We start from the raw sequence: 15,045 nt of genomic DNA, 5'->3' as shown, positions 1-15,045 counted from the left end.
CCTGTGCACGCCCAAACTGGGCATCCTTTGCCTCAGCCCAGCACGCTCCTTGCCAGCTCAGCCAGGCCCAGCCCTGCTCCTGCCTGGGCTCCATGAAAATCAGCAGCTCAGCCCAGCCTCAGCCTCTGCCCACAGCACACGCTCTGCCCTCTGCCCACACCACCACCATGGCACAACATTGCCAGATTAACAAGGGGCAGGAAGAAGGGCTGGAAAGCTCAACGCTGTCCTAGAGAGGGAAGAAGAGAAATGGGCCTCCAACTCACCTGTTTCCCAAGGAGAAGGAGGTGACAGAAGTGGTTGACAGAGCCACCAGTTGGGCTGCCTTTTATCCTGGCCCCACAGTGCCTCAGGGCCCACAGCTCGTGCTGCATGAGTGACGATATTCCTGCATGATTCCAAATGAACGGAAACATCTCTGGGAACGGTATGGCATGAGTTGGTTTATCCCTCTGCCATGACTTTGCATTTCCTGGCTTTCGTCATTGCAATAACAAACACTCCTGAGTGTTGGTATGTATGAGTCCATGATTTCCGTGGATATGGATGTGTCAGTGTGTGCACAAGGCACAAGTCAAACACAGAGGGGATTCAAAGAGATGGTCATGCCAGCCTTTTGCAGTCTCTGGGAATTCTCAATGCTGCCAGATTTTTCAAATTCCTTCAGGCACAAGGTTCCCATCTCTTCACAGATCCCCAGTCTCAGACTGAGCATTCAGTGGCTCACCTGACTAAGTGATCCAGCTTTTTTGCCGTCCTTTTCTGCCTGTTCAGTCCTTGAGACTCGAGGCCTGTATCAAACCACAAGATCTTTGAAATGGGTAGTGGAAAACTTAAAGGAGCCATTGTAATAACTGCCACACTTGGTTCCATTGTCTGACAATGGAAGAAGTTTGGCCATGATGGATGAACCAGCAATAAACTCCATAGAAAATTGTACCAAATCAGCTCTTCTGTGTGGCTGATACCAATACTAACCATGAAACCCTTTAGTACTGTCTATCTGGACAGAACCTGGGATAAACATTAAATGTGAGGATGGTGTGAGAAGAGCAGAGGCTGTGGGCTACCCCAGGCCATGCTGTTTTCTACTCCCTGTCCTCTCCACCCTGACAGCCATTTCTATGGAGGAGCCAGGGATGCGTTCATCAGCTCACACAGAAAGGGCAAAAAGGAAAATGCACTGTAGTGAGCCCCAACCTCTTCTTCTCTGCATTTTCCCCTCAGCTTATTGGAAGAAGTTGCCACAGATGAAAAGAGAATCAGAGGCTAAGGCTTGGATGCAAAGCAACTTTATTGAGTCAAAAGAAGAACATGAGGAGGTTCATGGAGGGCAGCTGAAGAGCCCACTAGGGAGCAGTGGGGGAGTCCCTCCACATGGCCTGCAGAGAGAGGGAGGGAGAGAAGCCAACAGGTCCCTCTAGGCAGTGCTGATAGGAAAGGTATGCTAGAGTAAGGGAACAGAGTGGGACAGGGCAACTGGAAGAGAACAACATAAATGGAATGTTCAAAAAATTCCATCTATATTCCAGCACTACATTCTAAGTTCTTCAGAGTCCTTGTCCAATGATATCGCCAGCAACTTTAGCAGGGACGGCATCTGCTGCCACCATAGCAGTTGGTGATGCAGGAGAGGTCAAAGCCCCCAGAGCTGATGGGCACTCCACCACAGCTGAGGATGTTGCCAACAGCAGCAGAGGTGGAGGATCCCACCACGGTGTTCTGTGGGAAGGAGCTGAGGATGGGGCCAGGCAGGGTCACCAGCACAGCAGGCGGCTCAATGGCCACGTGGGAGCTCTGGCACTGCCTGACACAGCACTCATTGCAGCTGTTGGCCAGCGGGCAGGGGCCGCAGGGCTGGCAGCAAGGGTTGCAGGACATGGCTCGGGGTCACAGGAGCACCTGGGATAGAAGAAGGGAAAAGCAGAAAGTGAGAACACATGAGGAGCAGCACTGCACCCAAACACCCTGCAGCCAAGGCACCTGCTGGCCCACATTGCACTGCCCAGCTCCAAGCCCAGGAGCCAGCTGAGCCAAGTGCCAGCCTCTCTCTGTCTGCACAAGACCTTCTCTCCCCTGCCTTCTCCCAGCACAAGCAGCTCCCAGCCCTGGGCTGTGACAGCCCCTGTCTGTTGAGACCCACCGCCAGGAAAGGTCTGGTCTTGAATCAGCAGCAGAAGGTAGAGGGAGAAGAAGTTTCCCACTCACCTGTTTCCTGAGGAGGAGGAGGAGGTGAGAGAAGTGGATGAGAGCACAGAGATTTGGGCTGCCTTTTATAGCAGTCCTGCACTGCCTCAGGCCCACAGGCACCTTAGTGGAAGTCATAATTTTGTGACCAGCTCATGTCAAATGTGCACCATCCCAGCTAATGGTAGGGGCTGTGTCCTGCTTCCCTACTTTGCTACCTTTTCATTTTTGGTTTCCGAGCATTGTGTTTGAGAGCCTTTTAGTTTTAGTGCCAGGATGAAAGCCCCAAGAATTATCAGGATAGAAACACGTCAGAAGAGGCAGAATGCTTGGATCATGGTCTGGTGGCATTCCATGCAGGCACGTGATTCTTCTTCATTCCTCCCTACTGGGTCAGCCTTCGGTCAACAGCCCGTGCCCATTTCTCGTCCTCATTCCTGCTCTTCCCCTGTCTTGTGTTTTGCTTCTCTCCAGGACCCGCAGTAAGGACACTTCTCCCAGAAAAGTGCTGCCCTACCTACCCAGGGCCCCAGCCACATGCTGCTCTTTCTCCCCTCATGTTCTTACTGGCAATGCTTGGTTGTTATTACCAGCTGTGCTGGATTGACCGTGGTTGGATGGGCAGCACCCTCCAGGCACTCAATCACTCCCCCTTCTGAGCTTAACAACGAAGAGAAAATAGAAAGGAAAAGAAATAGACTATTAAAAGTTGAATATTTGCTCTAACATAATCAAAAGATTTTGAACAAAGCAGTAATCCAGAAAAAAATGGAAGATGCCACTTCTTTTTAGTTGTTTTCCATCCAATCAGGAAGTTCTAACTGGCCACATCCCAGGAAGCAGGACTTGAGCACATGTAGTAGTATTCCTTGAAGACAAATATTGCAAATAACAAATCCCCAGCCTTGGTTCTCCTTTCTGTTGCATTTGTTTCTAATTTCATGTCATAAGCCATGTAATATCCCTTTTACTCAGTTTGGGTCAACTGTCTGATGCACTCTCTGGATCTTGCCATCCCCCAGCTCCTGATGGGGAAGGGAATGTTGAGAGACAGGGCTGATGCTGTGTGAGGCCTGCTCAGCACGAGCCAAAGGACTGAGTGTTACCAGCACCTTTGGAACACCCAGCACAGAGCACAGCCCTGCCAGGGCTGCTGTGGGGAACATGAACTGCATGTCAGCCAGAGCCAACACACCCACAAGCCTTGGCTGGCTCCAGGGGCATCCAGCTCTCTGTGTTTGAGACATTCCCATCAGCCCTTATCTCCTAGACTTGTCCACTGGGATGGGACACAGCCTCTTCCTGGCCAGGCCAATGCTACCACTCAGACTGGTGCTGAGTGAGGTCGGGACCAAAATCTTACGACAAAAAATGAGGGGAAGGACCTGATGGGATCAGGATACAGATATTGTCTTGTTCTGAGTGGTAGCATGGATGTTCTGGGTGGCAGTGGGACAGTCAACATCTGTGGACTCTTTTTAGTGTTCAAGCAGCAGGACTTGCAGATCCCCCTGATCAAGGTTTTCCCAGCAACTGTGTCCAGGAAAGCAGCACCACATCATTCAGGACCCAAAGGCAAAAACACCACTCCTCTTCAAGGCGGAGTTTGGACAATTTCCATCTTTGCTGAAGGAGCACTATTACCATTTTTCTTTAGGTTATTGAAAGTTAGTTTCACCCCTGCTTATTCCTGGACCACTGTGTGGCCGTTAGAAATTTTATTCATACAATTGTTTTTCACACAGTGATGGACCTTCCTTCTTGTGACAAAGTGCTGAAGTTTGTCATCTAGGGCAGGAGGCTGAAAGAATTGGGATTCAGGGAAAACATTTCAGTGGCTCCCCCCCTCGTGTGACAAAGTCAGCTCCAGTTGAATCGAAAGAAACTATAAAGGATGCCTACTGTTGTTTTATCCTGTGTTTGAAGAAGCACAATCTGTGTAGAAACAATGCTGGTGTTTAGAGAGGCTTGGTGGCCCTCTCACAGATGACCTTGGGCACGGGAGCAAAGAGGAGCTGTGCCAGCAAGGACTGAGCCTAAGGGGAACAATGCTCCCACTAGTGCATCTCTGCCCCAGCGTTGCTTCAACCTCCTCCATGTAGTATGTAAAAAATTTTACTCTTTCCCTTTCCCCCATGGTGTTGTGGTTGTTCAAGTGGGGCAACTCAGTGAAGTAAAACATTTGGGCGGCAAGAGGAGCTAAATAGCATTTTTATTTCATTTTCAAATCCACAGGCACCCCACAAAAGTGGCATTGACTGCATCAAGCAAATGAAGTGCTTAAAATTCCTGAGTAATTTTGCCTTGAACACTTAATGGCATGGAAAATATGTAATTTCTCAGGGAACCATTTTCCAGTGTCTCACCATCCTCATTGTCAGGGATGTCTCTTTATCATATCCAAGAGAAAGGCCACATGGAAAACACATAGAAATCAGTCTCACTCTCTGCTTTTTCATGGCACTCCTGAGGAGACTGCAAGAGTTGAGCAAGAAAGAAGGAGAAATTCAAGGCCCAAGTTTGAATGCAAAAGAACTTTATTGAGTCTCAACAAGAAAAGCAGGGAGTTCACAGACAGCAGCGGGAACAACCTCAAAGATGCAAAGGGCGGGTCCAGCGGCCTGGCCTGGAGACAGAGAGAGGAATAGAGGGGGAGCAGACAGTCCCACTAGGCTGGCATTGGGTGGTGGGGACAGGAAAGGAAGGGAAGAGAGAGGAGAGAGCAGGAGAAGGAATTAATAGCCAAAAAGTCTAAAATCAGTGTTCCAAAACTAAATCTTCATTCCAGCAGCAGGTCTGAGATTCTGCAGGTTCTTGGCCAAGGATGTTGTTGGCAGCATCTCTAGCAGGGACGACAACATCTCTCACCATAACCGCGGGTGATGCAGGAGATGTCAAAGCCCCCGGAGCTGATGGGCACTCCCTCAGAGCTGAGGATGCTGCCAACGGCAGCGGAGGTGGAGGATCCCAGCACGGTGTTCTGTGGGAAGGAGCTGAGGATGGGGCCGGGCAGGGTCACCAGCACAGCAGGCGGCTCAATGACGACGGTGGAGCTCTGGCACTGCCTGACACAGCACTCATTGCAGCTGTTGGCCAGCGGGCAGGGGCCGCAGGGCTGGCAGCAAGGGTTGCAGGGCTGGCACTGCTGGCACTTCTCAGGGCACGACATGTCTGGAGCCTGGCGCTGCAGCTGGCACACAGGGCAGGGAGCAAGCAGAGCACACGCACACCTCAGACACAGCCCGCAAGGCACCCCAAACCACACAAGGCCCTGCTGCCTGCCCAGCTCCAGCCTGTGCACGCCCAAACTGGGCATCCTTTGCCTCAGCCCAGCACGCTCCTTGCCAGCTCAGCCAGGCCCAGCCCTGCTCCTGCCTGGGCTCCATGAAAATCAGCAGCTCAGCCCAGCCTCAGCCTCTGCCCACAGCACACGCTCTGCCCTCTGCCCACACCACCACCATGGCACAACATTCCCAGATGAACAAGGGGCAGGAAGAAGGGCTGGAAAGCTCAATGCTATCCTTTAGAGTGAGAAGGAGAAAGGGGTCGGCCACTCACCTGGTTCCCAAGGAGAAGGAGGTGACAGAAGTGGTTGACAGAGCCACCAGTTGGGCTGCCTTTTATCCTGGCCCCACAGTGCCTCAGGGCCCACAGCTCGTGCTGCATGAGTGACGATATTCCTGCATGATTCCAAATGAACGGAAACATCTCTGGGAACGGTATGGCATGAGTTGGTTTTTCCCTCTGCCATGACTTTGCATTTCCTGGCTTTCGTCATTGCAATAACAAACACTCCTCAGCGTTGGTATGTACGAGTCCATGATTTCCGTGGATATGGATGTGTCAGTGTATGCAGAAGGCAGAAATCAAACACAGAGGGGATTCAAAGAGATGGTCATGCCAGCCTTTTGCAGTCTCTGGGAATTTTCAATGCTGCCAGATTTTTCAAATTCCTTCAGGCACAAGGGTCCCATCTCTACACAGATCCCCAGTCTCTGACTGAGCATTCAGTGGCTCACCTGACTAAGTGATCCAGCTTTTTTTTGCCATGCTTGTCTGCCTGTTCAGTCCTTGAGACTCGAGGCCTGTATCGAACCACAAGATCTTTGGAAATGGGTAGTGGAAAACTTAAAGGAGCCATTGTAATAACTGCCACACTTGGTTCCATTGTCTGACAATGGAAGAAGTTTGGCCATGATGGATGAACCAGCAATAAACTCCATAGAAAATTGTACCAAATCAGCTCTTCTGTGTGGCTGATACCAATACTAACCATGAAACCCTTTAGTACTGTCTATCTGGACAGAACCTGGGATAAACATTAAATGTGAGGATGATGTGAGAAGAGCAGAGGCTGTGGGCTATCCCAGGCCATGCTGTTTTCTACTCCCTGTCCTCTTCACCCTGACAGCCATTTCTATGGAGGAGCCAGGGATGCCTTCATCAGCTCACACAAGAAAGGGCAAAAAGGAAACTGCACTGTAGTGAGCCCCAACCTCTTCTTCTCTGCATTTTCTTCTCAGCTTATTGGAAGAAGTTGCCACAGATGAAAAGAGAATCAGAGGCTAAGGCTTGGATGCAAAGCAACTTTATTGAGTCAAAAGAAGAACATGAGGAGGTTCACGGAGGGCAGCTGAAGAGCCCACTAGGGAGCAGTGGGGGAGTCCCACTGCATGGCCTGCAGAGAGAGGGAGGGAGAGAAGCCAACAGGTCCCTCTAGGCAGTGCTGATAGGAAAGGTTTACTAGAGAAAGGAAACAGAGTGGGAGAGGGCAACAGTAAGTGAGCAAAATAAACTTAATGTTCAAAAGATTCCAGCGATATTCCAGCACTACATTCTGAGTTCTTCAAAGTTCTTGTCCAATGATATCGCCAGCAACTTTAGCAGGGACGGCATCTGCTGCCACCATAGCAGTTGGTGATGCAGGAGAGGTCAAAGCCCCCAGAGCTGATGGGCACTCCACCACAGCTGAGGATGTTGCCAACAGCTGCAGAGGTGGAGGATCCCACCACGGTGTTCTGTGGGAAGGAGCTGAGGATGGGGCCAGGCAGGGTCACCAGCACAGCAGGCGGCTCAATGGCCACGTGGGAGCTCTGGCACTGCCTGACACAGCACTCATTGCAGCTGTTGGCCAGCGGGCAGGGGCCGCAGGGCTGGCAGCAAGGGTTGCAGGACATGGCTCGGGGTCACAGGAGCACCTGGGATAGAAGGAAAGGGAGAAGCAGAAAGTGAGGACACATGAGGAGCAGCACTGCACCCAAACACCCTGCAGCCAAGGCACCTGCTGGCCCACATTGCACTGCCCAGCTCCAAGCCCAGGAGCCAGCTGAGCCAAGTGCCAGCCTCTCTCTGTCTGCACAAGACCTTCTCTCCCCTGCCTTCTCCCAGCACAAGCAGCTCCCAGCCCTGGGCTGTGACAGCCCCTGTCTGTTGAGACCTACAGCCAGGAAAGAGTTGGTCTTAAAGCAGCAGCAGCAGCAGCAGGTGGAGAAGATGCTTTCCACTCACCTGATTCCTGAGGAGGAGGAGGAGGTGAGAGAAGTGGATGAGAGCACAGAGACTTGGGCTGCCTTTTATAGCAGTCCTGCACTGCCTCAGGCCCACAGGCACCTTAGTGGAAGTCATAATTTTGTGACCAGCTCATGTCAAATGTGCACAATCCCAGCTAATGGTAGGGGCTGTGTCCTGGTTTCCTACTTTGCTACCTTTTCATTTTTGGTTTCTGTCTTTGAGAGCCTTTTAGTTTTAGTGCCAGGATGAAAGCCCCAAGAATTATCAGGATAGAAACACGTCAGAAGAGGCAGAATGCTCGGATCATGGTCTGGTGGCATTCCATGCAGGCACGTGATTCTTCTTCATTCCTCCCTACTGGGTCAGCCTTCGGTCAACAGCCCGTGCCCATTTCTCGTCCTCATTCCTGCTCTTCCCCTGTCTTGTGTTTTGCTTCTCTCCAGGACCCGCAGTAAGGACACTTCTCCCAGAAAAGTGCTGCCCTACCTACCCAGGGCCCCAGCCACATGCTGCTCTTTCTCACCACATGTTCTTACTGACAATCCTTGGTTGTTATTACCAGCTGTGCTGGGTTGACCTTGGCTAGATGTCCAGCACAGTCCAGCAACCCTATCACTCCCCATTCTGAGCTTAACAAGGAAGAAAAAATAGGACGGAAATCAACTAGAATGTTACAATATGTATTTTTACTACAACATTATCAAAACATCGTGTGCACAATAGTAAACCAGAAAAAAACACAAGAAAGATGCCACTTCTTTTTAGTTGTTTTCCATCCAATCAGGAAGTTCTAGCTGGCCACATCCCAGGAAGCAGGACTTGAGCACATGTAGTAGTATTCCTTGAAGACAAATATTGCAAATAACAAATCCCCAGCCTTGGTTCTCCTTTCTGTTGCATTTGTTTCTAATTTCATGTCATAAGCCATGTAATATCCCTTTTACTCAGTTTGGGTCAACTGTCTGGTGCACTCTCTGGATGTTGCCATCCCCCAGCTCCTGATGGGGAAGGGAATGTTGAGAGACAGGGCTGATGCTGTGTGAGCCCTGCTCAGCACGAGCCAAAGGACTGAGTGTTACCAGCACCTTTGGAACACCCAGCACAGAGCACAGCCCTGCCAGGGCTGCTGTGGGGAACATGAACTGCATGTCAGCCAGAGCCAACACACCCACAAGCCTTGGCAGGCTCCAGGGGCATCCAGCTCTCTGTGTTTGAGACATTCCCATCAGCCCTTATCTCCTAGACTTGTCCACTGGGATGGGACACAGCCTCTTCCTGGCCAGGCCAATGCTACCACTCAGACTGGTGCTGAGTGAGGTGGGGACTAAAATCTTAAAACAAAAAATAAGGGGATGGAACTGGAGGGATCAGGGTACAGATATTGTCCTACTCGGAGAGGTAGCAAGGATGTTCTGGGTGGCAGTGGGGCAGTGAAAATCTATGGACTCTTTTTAGTGTTCAAGCAGCAGGACTTGCAGATCCCCTGGCAACTGTGTCCAGGAAAGCAGCGCCACATCATTCAGGACCCAAAGGCAAAAACAGCTCCTCTTTCAAGGAGGAATGCGGGCTATTTCCATCTTTACAGAAGGACCACTATTACCATTTTTCTAAGGTTATTGAAAGCTACGTTCACCTTGTATTAAGCCTGTACCACAGTGTGGCTGTTAGACATTTTATTTATTCAATTGTTTTTCACACAGTGATGGACCTTCCCTCTTGTGACAAAGTGCTGAAGTTTGTCATCTAGGGCAGGAGGCTGAAAGAATTGGGATTCAGGGAAAACATTTCAGTGGCTCCCCCCATCGTGTGACAAAGTCAGCTCCAGTTGAATCGAAAGAAACTATAAAGGATGCCTACTGTTGTTTTATTCTGTGTTTGAAGAAGCACAATCTGTGTAGAAACAATGCTGGTGTTTAGAGAGGCTTGGTGGCCCTCTCACAGATGACCTTGGGCACGGGAGCAAAGAGGAGCTGTGCCAGCAAGGACTGAGCCTAAGGGGAACAATGCTCCCACTAGTGCATCTCTGCCCCAGCGTTGCTTCAACCTCCTCCATGTAGTATGTAAAAAATTTTACTCTTTCCCTTTCCCCCATGGTGTTGTGGTTGTTCAAGTGGGGCAACTCAGTGAAGTAAAACATTTGGGCGGCAAGAGGAGCTAAATAGCATTTTTATTTCATTTTCAAATCCACAGCCACCTCACAAAAGTGGCATTGACTGCATCCACCAAACCAAGTGGTTCTAATTCCTGAGCAACTTTGCCCTGAACATTTCACGGAATGAGAAATACAAAATTTCTCGGAGCAACTTTTTCCAGTGCCTCACCACCCTCATTGTCAGGGATGTCTTTTTATCAGCTCCAAGGGAAAAGGGCACATGGAAAACACATAGATATCAATCTCAATCTCTGCTTATTCATGGCACTCCAGAGGTGAATGCAAGAGTTGAGCAAGAAAGAAGGAGAAATCCATGGCCCATGTTTGAATGCCAAAGAACTTTATTGAGTCTGAAGAAGAAAAGCAGGTAGGTCACAGACAGCACCGGGAGCAACCACAAAGATGCAAAGGGCGTGTCCAGCGGCCTGGCCTGGAGACAGAGAGAGGAATAGAGGGGGAGCAGACAGTCGCACTAGGCTGGCATTGGGTGGTGGGGAAAGGAAATGAAGGGAAGAGAGAGGAGAGAGTAGGAGAAGGAAGTAATAGTCAAAAAGTCTAAATCCAGTGTTCTAAAACTATATCTTCATTCCAGCAGCAGGTCTGAGATTCTGCAGGTTCTTGGCCAAGGATGTTGTTGGCAGCATCTCTAGCAGGGACGACAACATCTCTCACCATAACCGCGGGTGATGCAGGAGATGTCAAAGCCCCCGGAGCTGATGGGCACTCCCTCAGAGCTGAGGATGCTGCCAACGGCAGCGGAGGTGGAGGATCCCAGCACGGTGTTCTGTGGGAAGGAGCTGAGGATGGGGCCGGGCAGGGTCACCAGCACAGCAGGCGGCTCAATGACGACGGTGGAGCTCTGGCACTGCCTGACACAGCACTCATTGCAGCTGTTGGCCAGCGGGCAGGGGCCGCAGGGCTGGCAGCAAGGGTTGCAGGGCTGGCACTGCTGGCACTTCTCAGGGCACGACATGTCTGGAGCCTGGCGCTGCAGCTGGCACACAGGGCAGGGAGCAAGCAGAGCACACGCACACCTCAGACACAGCCCGCAAGGCACCCCAAACCACACAAGGCCCTGCTGCCTGCCCAGCTCCAGCCTGTGCACGCCCAAACTGGGCATCCTTTGCCTCAGCCCAGCACGCTCCTTCCCAGCTCAGCCAGGCCCAGCCCTGCTCCTGCCTGGGCTCCATGAAAATCAGCAGCTCAGCCCAGCCTCAGCCTCTGCCCACAGCACACGCTCTGCCCTCTGCCCACACCACCATCATGGCACAACATTTCCAGATTAACAAGGGGCAGGAAGAAGGGCTGGAAAGCTCAATGCTATCCTTTAGAGTGAGAAGGAGAAAGGGGTCGGCCACTCACCTGGTTCCCAAGGAGAAGGAGGTGACAGAAGTGGTTGACAGAGCCACCAGTGAGGCTGCCTTTTATCCTGGCCCCACAGTGCCTCAGGGCCCACAGCTCGTGCTGCATGAGTGACGATATTCCTGCATGATTCCCAAATGAACGGAAACACCTCTACTGGAACGGTATGGCATGAGTTGGTTTTTTCCTCTGCAATGACTTTGCACTTACTGGCTGACATCATTCCCATTCCCTCAAGGGCACTTCTTAGGAGTGCTGGTATGTGAGATTCCAGGTTTCCTGGGGGCATGGATGTGTCAGTGTGGGTAAGGGATATGAAGTAAATGTACATGGTTTGCAAACGATGTCAGGTGATGCCAGGCTGGCATACTCTGGTGGAGATTTATAATATTGCCAAATTTTTGTAATTCCTGCTGACTGCGTGGGCCACATGTGCTTCCAGCCCTTCCTGTCTTCGCCCAGCACCAAACAGCTCCCTCTATGTGACATGTCTTCTTGCTGAACCATTTTTGCCCACATATTCAGCCTGCAGCCATCATGAGACTCATGTAACACTGGTGCCCGAGCATGTGTCCTGCTTTGTGTGCTCTGGAGCAGCTCTGCACGAGAGCTCCCCAGCATGTCCTCAGTGGCACGCCTTGCTATGGCCTGTGGCCTGTGTGCTCAGTCAGGTGCAGTGCTGTGTGTGGCAGTGTGGCTGTGCCCCAGTGTGTGCCAGTATCTGCACATGCCTGTGCGTGTGCCCTGCTGGCAAGAGCCCCTGAGAGCCTCTGGCCTGGCCGGGGATGGTTGTGCTCAGGACAGAGCACTTGTGTGCAACCCCCCTGGCCGTGTGCCTGCGCACGTGTGTCGGGCTCTGTGCGTCTGCCTTCATCTCTGTGCACACCTGGGCAGGCTGCCCATGTGTCAGTGCCCCTGGCTCTGTGTGCACAGCTGTGCCTGAGCTGACGGCTCAGCCCAGCCCTGGCCAGGCCCGCAGGGACTGCCCTGCCCAGCAGTGCCAGCCACTCACACACACTCAGCCCCCAGTTCCTTCTCTGCAGCAGCCTGGACAGGGCCATGGCACTCCCGTCTCACCAAGGACAATCCCAAAGCCAGGCCAGCCCTTGATGCCACCTCCAGGCAGCCATGGGGCACTCAGCTGTTTCCAAGGCTCTGTGCTCCTGTCTCACATGGAGGCTTTGAGGTTACAGTGTTGTGGTGGCTCTGTGGATATGGCTGAGTCCTGTGGTCACACTGGACTTTTCTCCTGGGGAAAGGTTTCTGTCAAACAAAATGGGGCATGTAGATAAAGGCTTTTGACGATGTCTGGGAGATAGAGGCTGGAAGATGGGAGAGTTGCTGATCTCCCACAGCCAGAAGGGGAAACCACAGCAGCCTCCAACACAATGGAATTGTTGTTTTGGTTCTGTCCTCATTTTCATTTGATTCTCAGAAACCACTCCTCTCTGCCTGTGTGGTTAGAAGCTGGGCAGAATTCGGCTGATGTGAGCAAGGTGTATGAAGTGAGGAGGTTGTGGATTATCGGCAGGCATTCCTGTTTCCCATTCCCTCTCCTACAACCTTTGGACATCATCTTCTCCAGATGTTCACCATTTTGGGGAAGACAGGAATATGTTTGTGAGGTCCAAGAGAATAGGAAAAAATTAAAATCCACAACAGTGGGTCCACCCTCAGCTTGCTGCATCTTTTGGCCTGAGCTGAATGCAAGAGTTCTCACACAAAGAAGGAGAAAATGGTATGCCAGGTTTGGATGCAAAAGAATTTTATTGAGTGTCAGGAAGAAAAGGAGGTAGCTGAAAGAGGACACCAGGAGCAGCCACAGGGGTTGCAGTGGGGCTGTCCATTTGCCTGGCCTACAGAGGGATGGAGAGAGGTAAAAATCTCCCACTTTGCTGGCATTGGGTGGCGCTGAGAGGAAAGGAAGAAAAGGAAGAATGTGGAAGAAAACCACAGTAAACTAAGAGCACAAATCCATTGTTCCAAAGATCCATCTTCAGTGCAGCACCACATTCTGAGGTCGAGGAGGTTCCTGACCAAGGATATTGCCAGTAGGTTTAGCAGGGGGGACAACATCTGCTGCCATAGCAGTTGGTGATGCAGGAGAGGTCAAAGCCCCCAGAGCTGATGGGCACTCCACCACAGCTGAGGATGTTGCCAACAGCAGCAGAGGTGGAGGATCCCACCACGGTGTTCTGTGGGAAGGAGCTGAGGATGGGACCAGGCAGGGTCACCAGCACAGCAGGCGGCTCAATGGCCACGTGGGAGCTCTGGCACTGCCTGACACAGCACTCATTGCAGCTGTTGGCCAGCGGGCAGGGGCCGCAGGGCTGGCAGCAAGGGTTGCAGGGCTGGCAGCAGGACATGGCTCGGGGTCACAGGAGCACCTGGCATAGAAGGAAGGGAGAAGCAGAAAGTGAGGACACATGAGGAGCAGCACTGCACCCAAACACTCTGCAGCCAAGGCACCTGCTGGCCCACATTGCACTGCCCAGCTCCAAGCCCAGGAGCCAGCTGAGCCAAGTGCCAGCCTCTCTCTGTCTGCACAAGACCTTCTCTCCCCTGCCCTCTCCCAGCACAAGCAGCTCCCAGCCCTGGGCTGTGACAGCCCCTGTCAGTTGAGACCTACAGCCAGGAAAGAGCTGGTCTTAAAGCAGCAGCAGCAGAGGAGAAGGAAGAGGAGGAGAAGAAGTTTCCCACTCACCTGAATCCTGAGGAGGAGGAGGAGGTGAGAGAAGTGGATGAGAGCACAGAGACTTGGACTGCCTTTTATAGCAGTCCTGCACTGCCTCAGGCCCAGAGGCACCTTAGTGGAAATCATAATTTTGTGACCAGCTCATGTCAAATGTGCACCATCCCAGCTAATGGTAGGGGCTGTGTCCTGGTTTCCTGTACTGTGGCCTCTATTTCCTGGCTTCTGCCATGTGTATTCCTAGCTGAAGTCTTCTGCAAATGTTGGGATGAGAAGACCAAAAATTTCCAGGATATAAACACGTCAGAGTAGGCAGAATGCTCAGATCATTGTCTGGATGCATTCCATGCAGGCACATGAACCTGTGTCATTCCTGTGGGTTCATTTGTGGCAAAGCTTTCATGGCATCCCTCTCATTACTCTTGTATACCTGCTCATCTCTCCTGCTGTACATGCTGAAGGCAAATCAGGAAAAAAATAGATATTATGCCCTACTGTTTTCAGGAAGTGATGGCTGGCAATACCCTAGGATGCTGGGCTTCCTCATGTCTTGTGGTTGCTGACAAAGGCAAACTTTGGAAATAAGGCTGCAGGAATGGATTCTATAAGAAGAGTCCAGTGGCTTCTGCCATGTTTGGCTGAGTCAGCTCTAAGGTGTGCCCCAAGGGGACACAGGACTGCCCAACACTGAGCATATTTGTCACACTTCTGCTGACTCTGTGAAAGTGCATTTCATTAGAACTGATGTGGGCTGGAAAGTCACTTTAAGGCCATTTGATTCCACTCCTCCTGCCCTCAACAGATGGGCACTGATGCCACCGAAATAAATCAGTTTGCTCTAAGCTGTGTCCAACCAGGTCTTACAGAATTGCAGGGTTGAACAATCAAAAAACCATTCTTGACCATTTAGTATCATACCTTCACCATCCCCACAGAGAGGGACATCTTTGTGAGCTCCAAGGGAAAGGGAACAAAGAAAATTGCACTTCAGAAGTTGCAATCCTCCTCATTCTCCACCCTTTTTCCAAAGAGTTAAGTTGAATAGTTGTCAGAGAAAGAATGAGAAATCAGAGGTTTGAATGCAAAAGAATTTTATTGCGTCCAAAGAAGAGAAGGAGAAGGCTCATGGAGGGCACCAGGA

General features: G+C 51.3%; 2 protein-coding genes and 1 pseudogene across 3 annotated transcripts in view; 1 reads left to right on the top strand and 2 right to left on the bottom strand.

Moving 5' to 3' along the window:
• Positions 1-5,005: 5,005 nt before the first annotated feature.
• Positions 5,006-5,960, bottom strand: LOC306812767 (feather keratin Cos1-1/Cos1-3/Cos2-1-like). The gene is made up of 2 exons (XM_079327635.1): positions 5,746-5,960; positions 5,006-5,377 (listed from the first exon to the last, which is right to left on the bottom strand). The coding sequence occupies exons 1-2, from the start codon at positions 5,893-5,895 to the stop codon at positions 5,030-5,032; spliced, it is 498 nt and encodes a 165-aa protein (XP_079183761.1). The 5' UTR covers positions 5,896-5,960; the 3' UTR covers positions 5,006-5,029.
• Positions 5,961-10,452: 4,492 nt separating this feature from the next.
• Positions 10,453-11,337, bottom strand: LOC306812771 (feather keratin Cos1-1/Cos1-3/Cos2-1-like). Its single transcript, XM_079327640.1, has 2 exons — positions 11,213-11,337; positions 10,453-10,844 (listed from the first exon to the last, which is right to left on the bottom strand). Exons 1-2 carry the CDS (start codon positions 11,318-11,320, stop codon positions 10,497-10,499), a joined length of 456 nt encoding a protein of 151 aa, XP_079183766.1. The 5' UTR covers positions 11,321-11,337; the 3' UTR covers positions 10,453-10,496.
• A 1,656-nt stretch (positions 11,338-12,993) lies between these two features.
• LOC306812780 (feather keratin Cos1-2 pseudogene) overlaps positions 12,994-15,045 on the top strand; it is a 76,322-nt pseudogene continuing 74,270 nt past the window's right edge. The window contains exon 1 of the transcript XR_013777856.1: positions 12,994-13,004. The product of XR_013777856.1 is annotated as a feather keratin Cos1-2 pseudogene (transcript). The remainder of the gene's footprint in view (positions 13,005-15,045) is intronic.

Source organism: Erithacus rubecula (genome assembly GCF_903797595.1).
Source record: "Erithacus rubecula genome assembly, chromosome: 27".
Classification (NCBI taxonomy): domain Eukaryota; kingdom Metazoa; phylum Chordata; class Aves; order Passeriformes; family Muscicapidae; genus Erithacus; species Erithacus rubecula.
Note: the sequence above shows the minus strand (reverse complement) of the source record. Positions and strands in the feature narration are given on the sequence as shown.

What these genes read in the sequence shown, in the direction of transcription:
- LOC306812767 (XM_079327635.1), bottom strand. Translation starts at nt 5,895, where the DNA reads ATGTTTCCGTTCATTTGGAATCATGCAGGAATATCGTCACTCATGCAG. An exon ending in TCCTTCTCCTTGGGAACCAG is followed by an intron (nt 5,378 to 5,745) that starts GTGAGTGGCCGA and finishes CCTGTGTGCCAG; the next exon opens with CTGCAGCGCCAGGCTCCAGA.
- LOC306812771 (XM_079327640.1), bottom strand. Translation starts at nt 11,320, where the DNA reads ATGCAGCACGAGCTGTGGGCCCTGAGGCACTGTGGGGCCAGGATAAAA. An exon ending in TCCTTCTCCTTGGGAACCAG is followed by an intron (nt 10,845 to 11,212) that starts GTGAGTGGCCGA and finishes CCTGTGTGCCAG; the next exon opens with CTGCAGCGCCAGGCTCCAGA.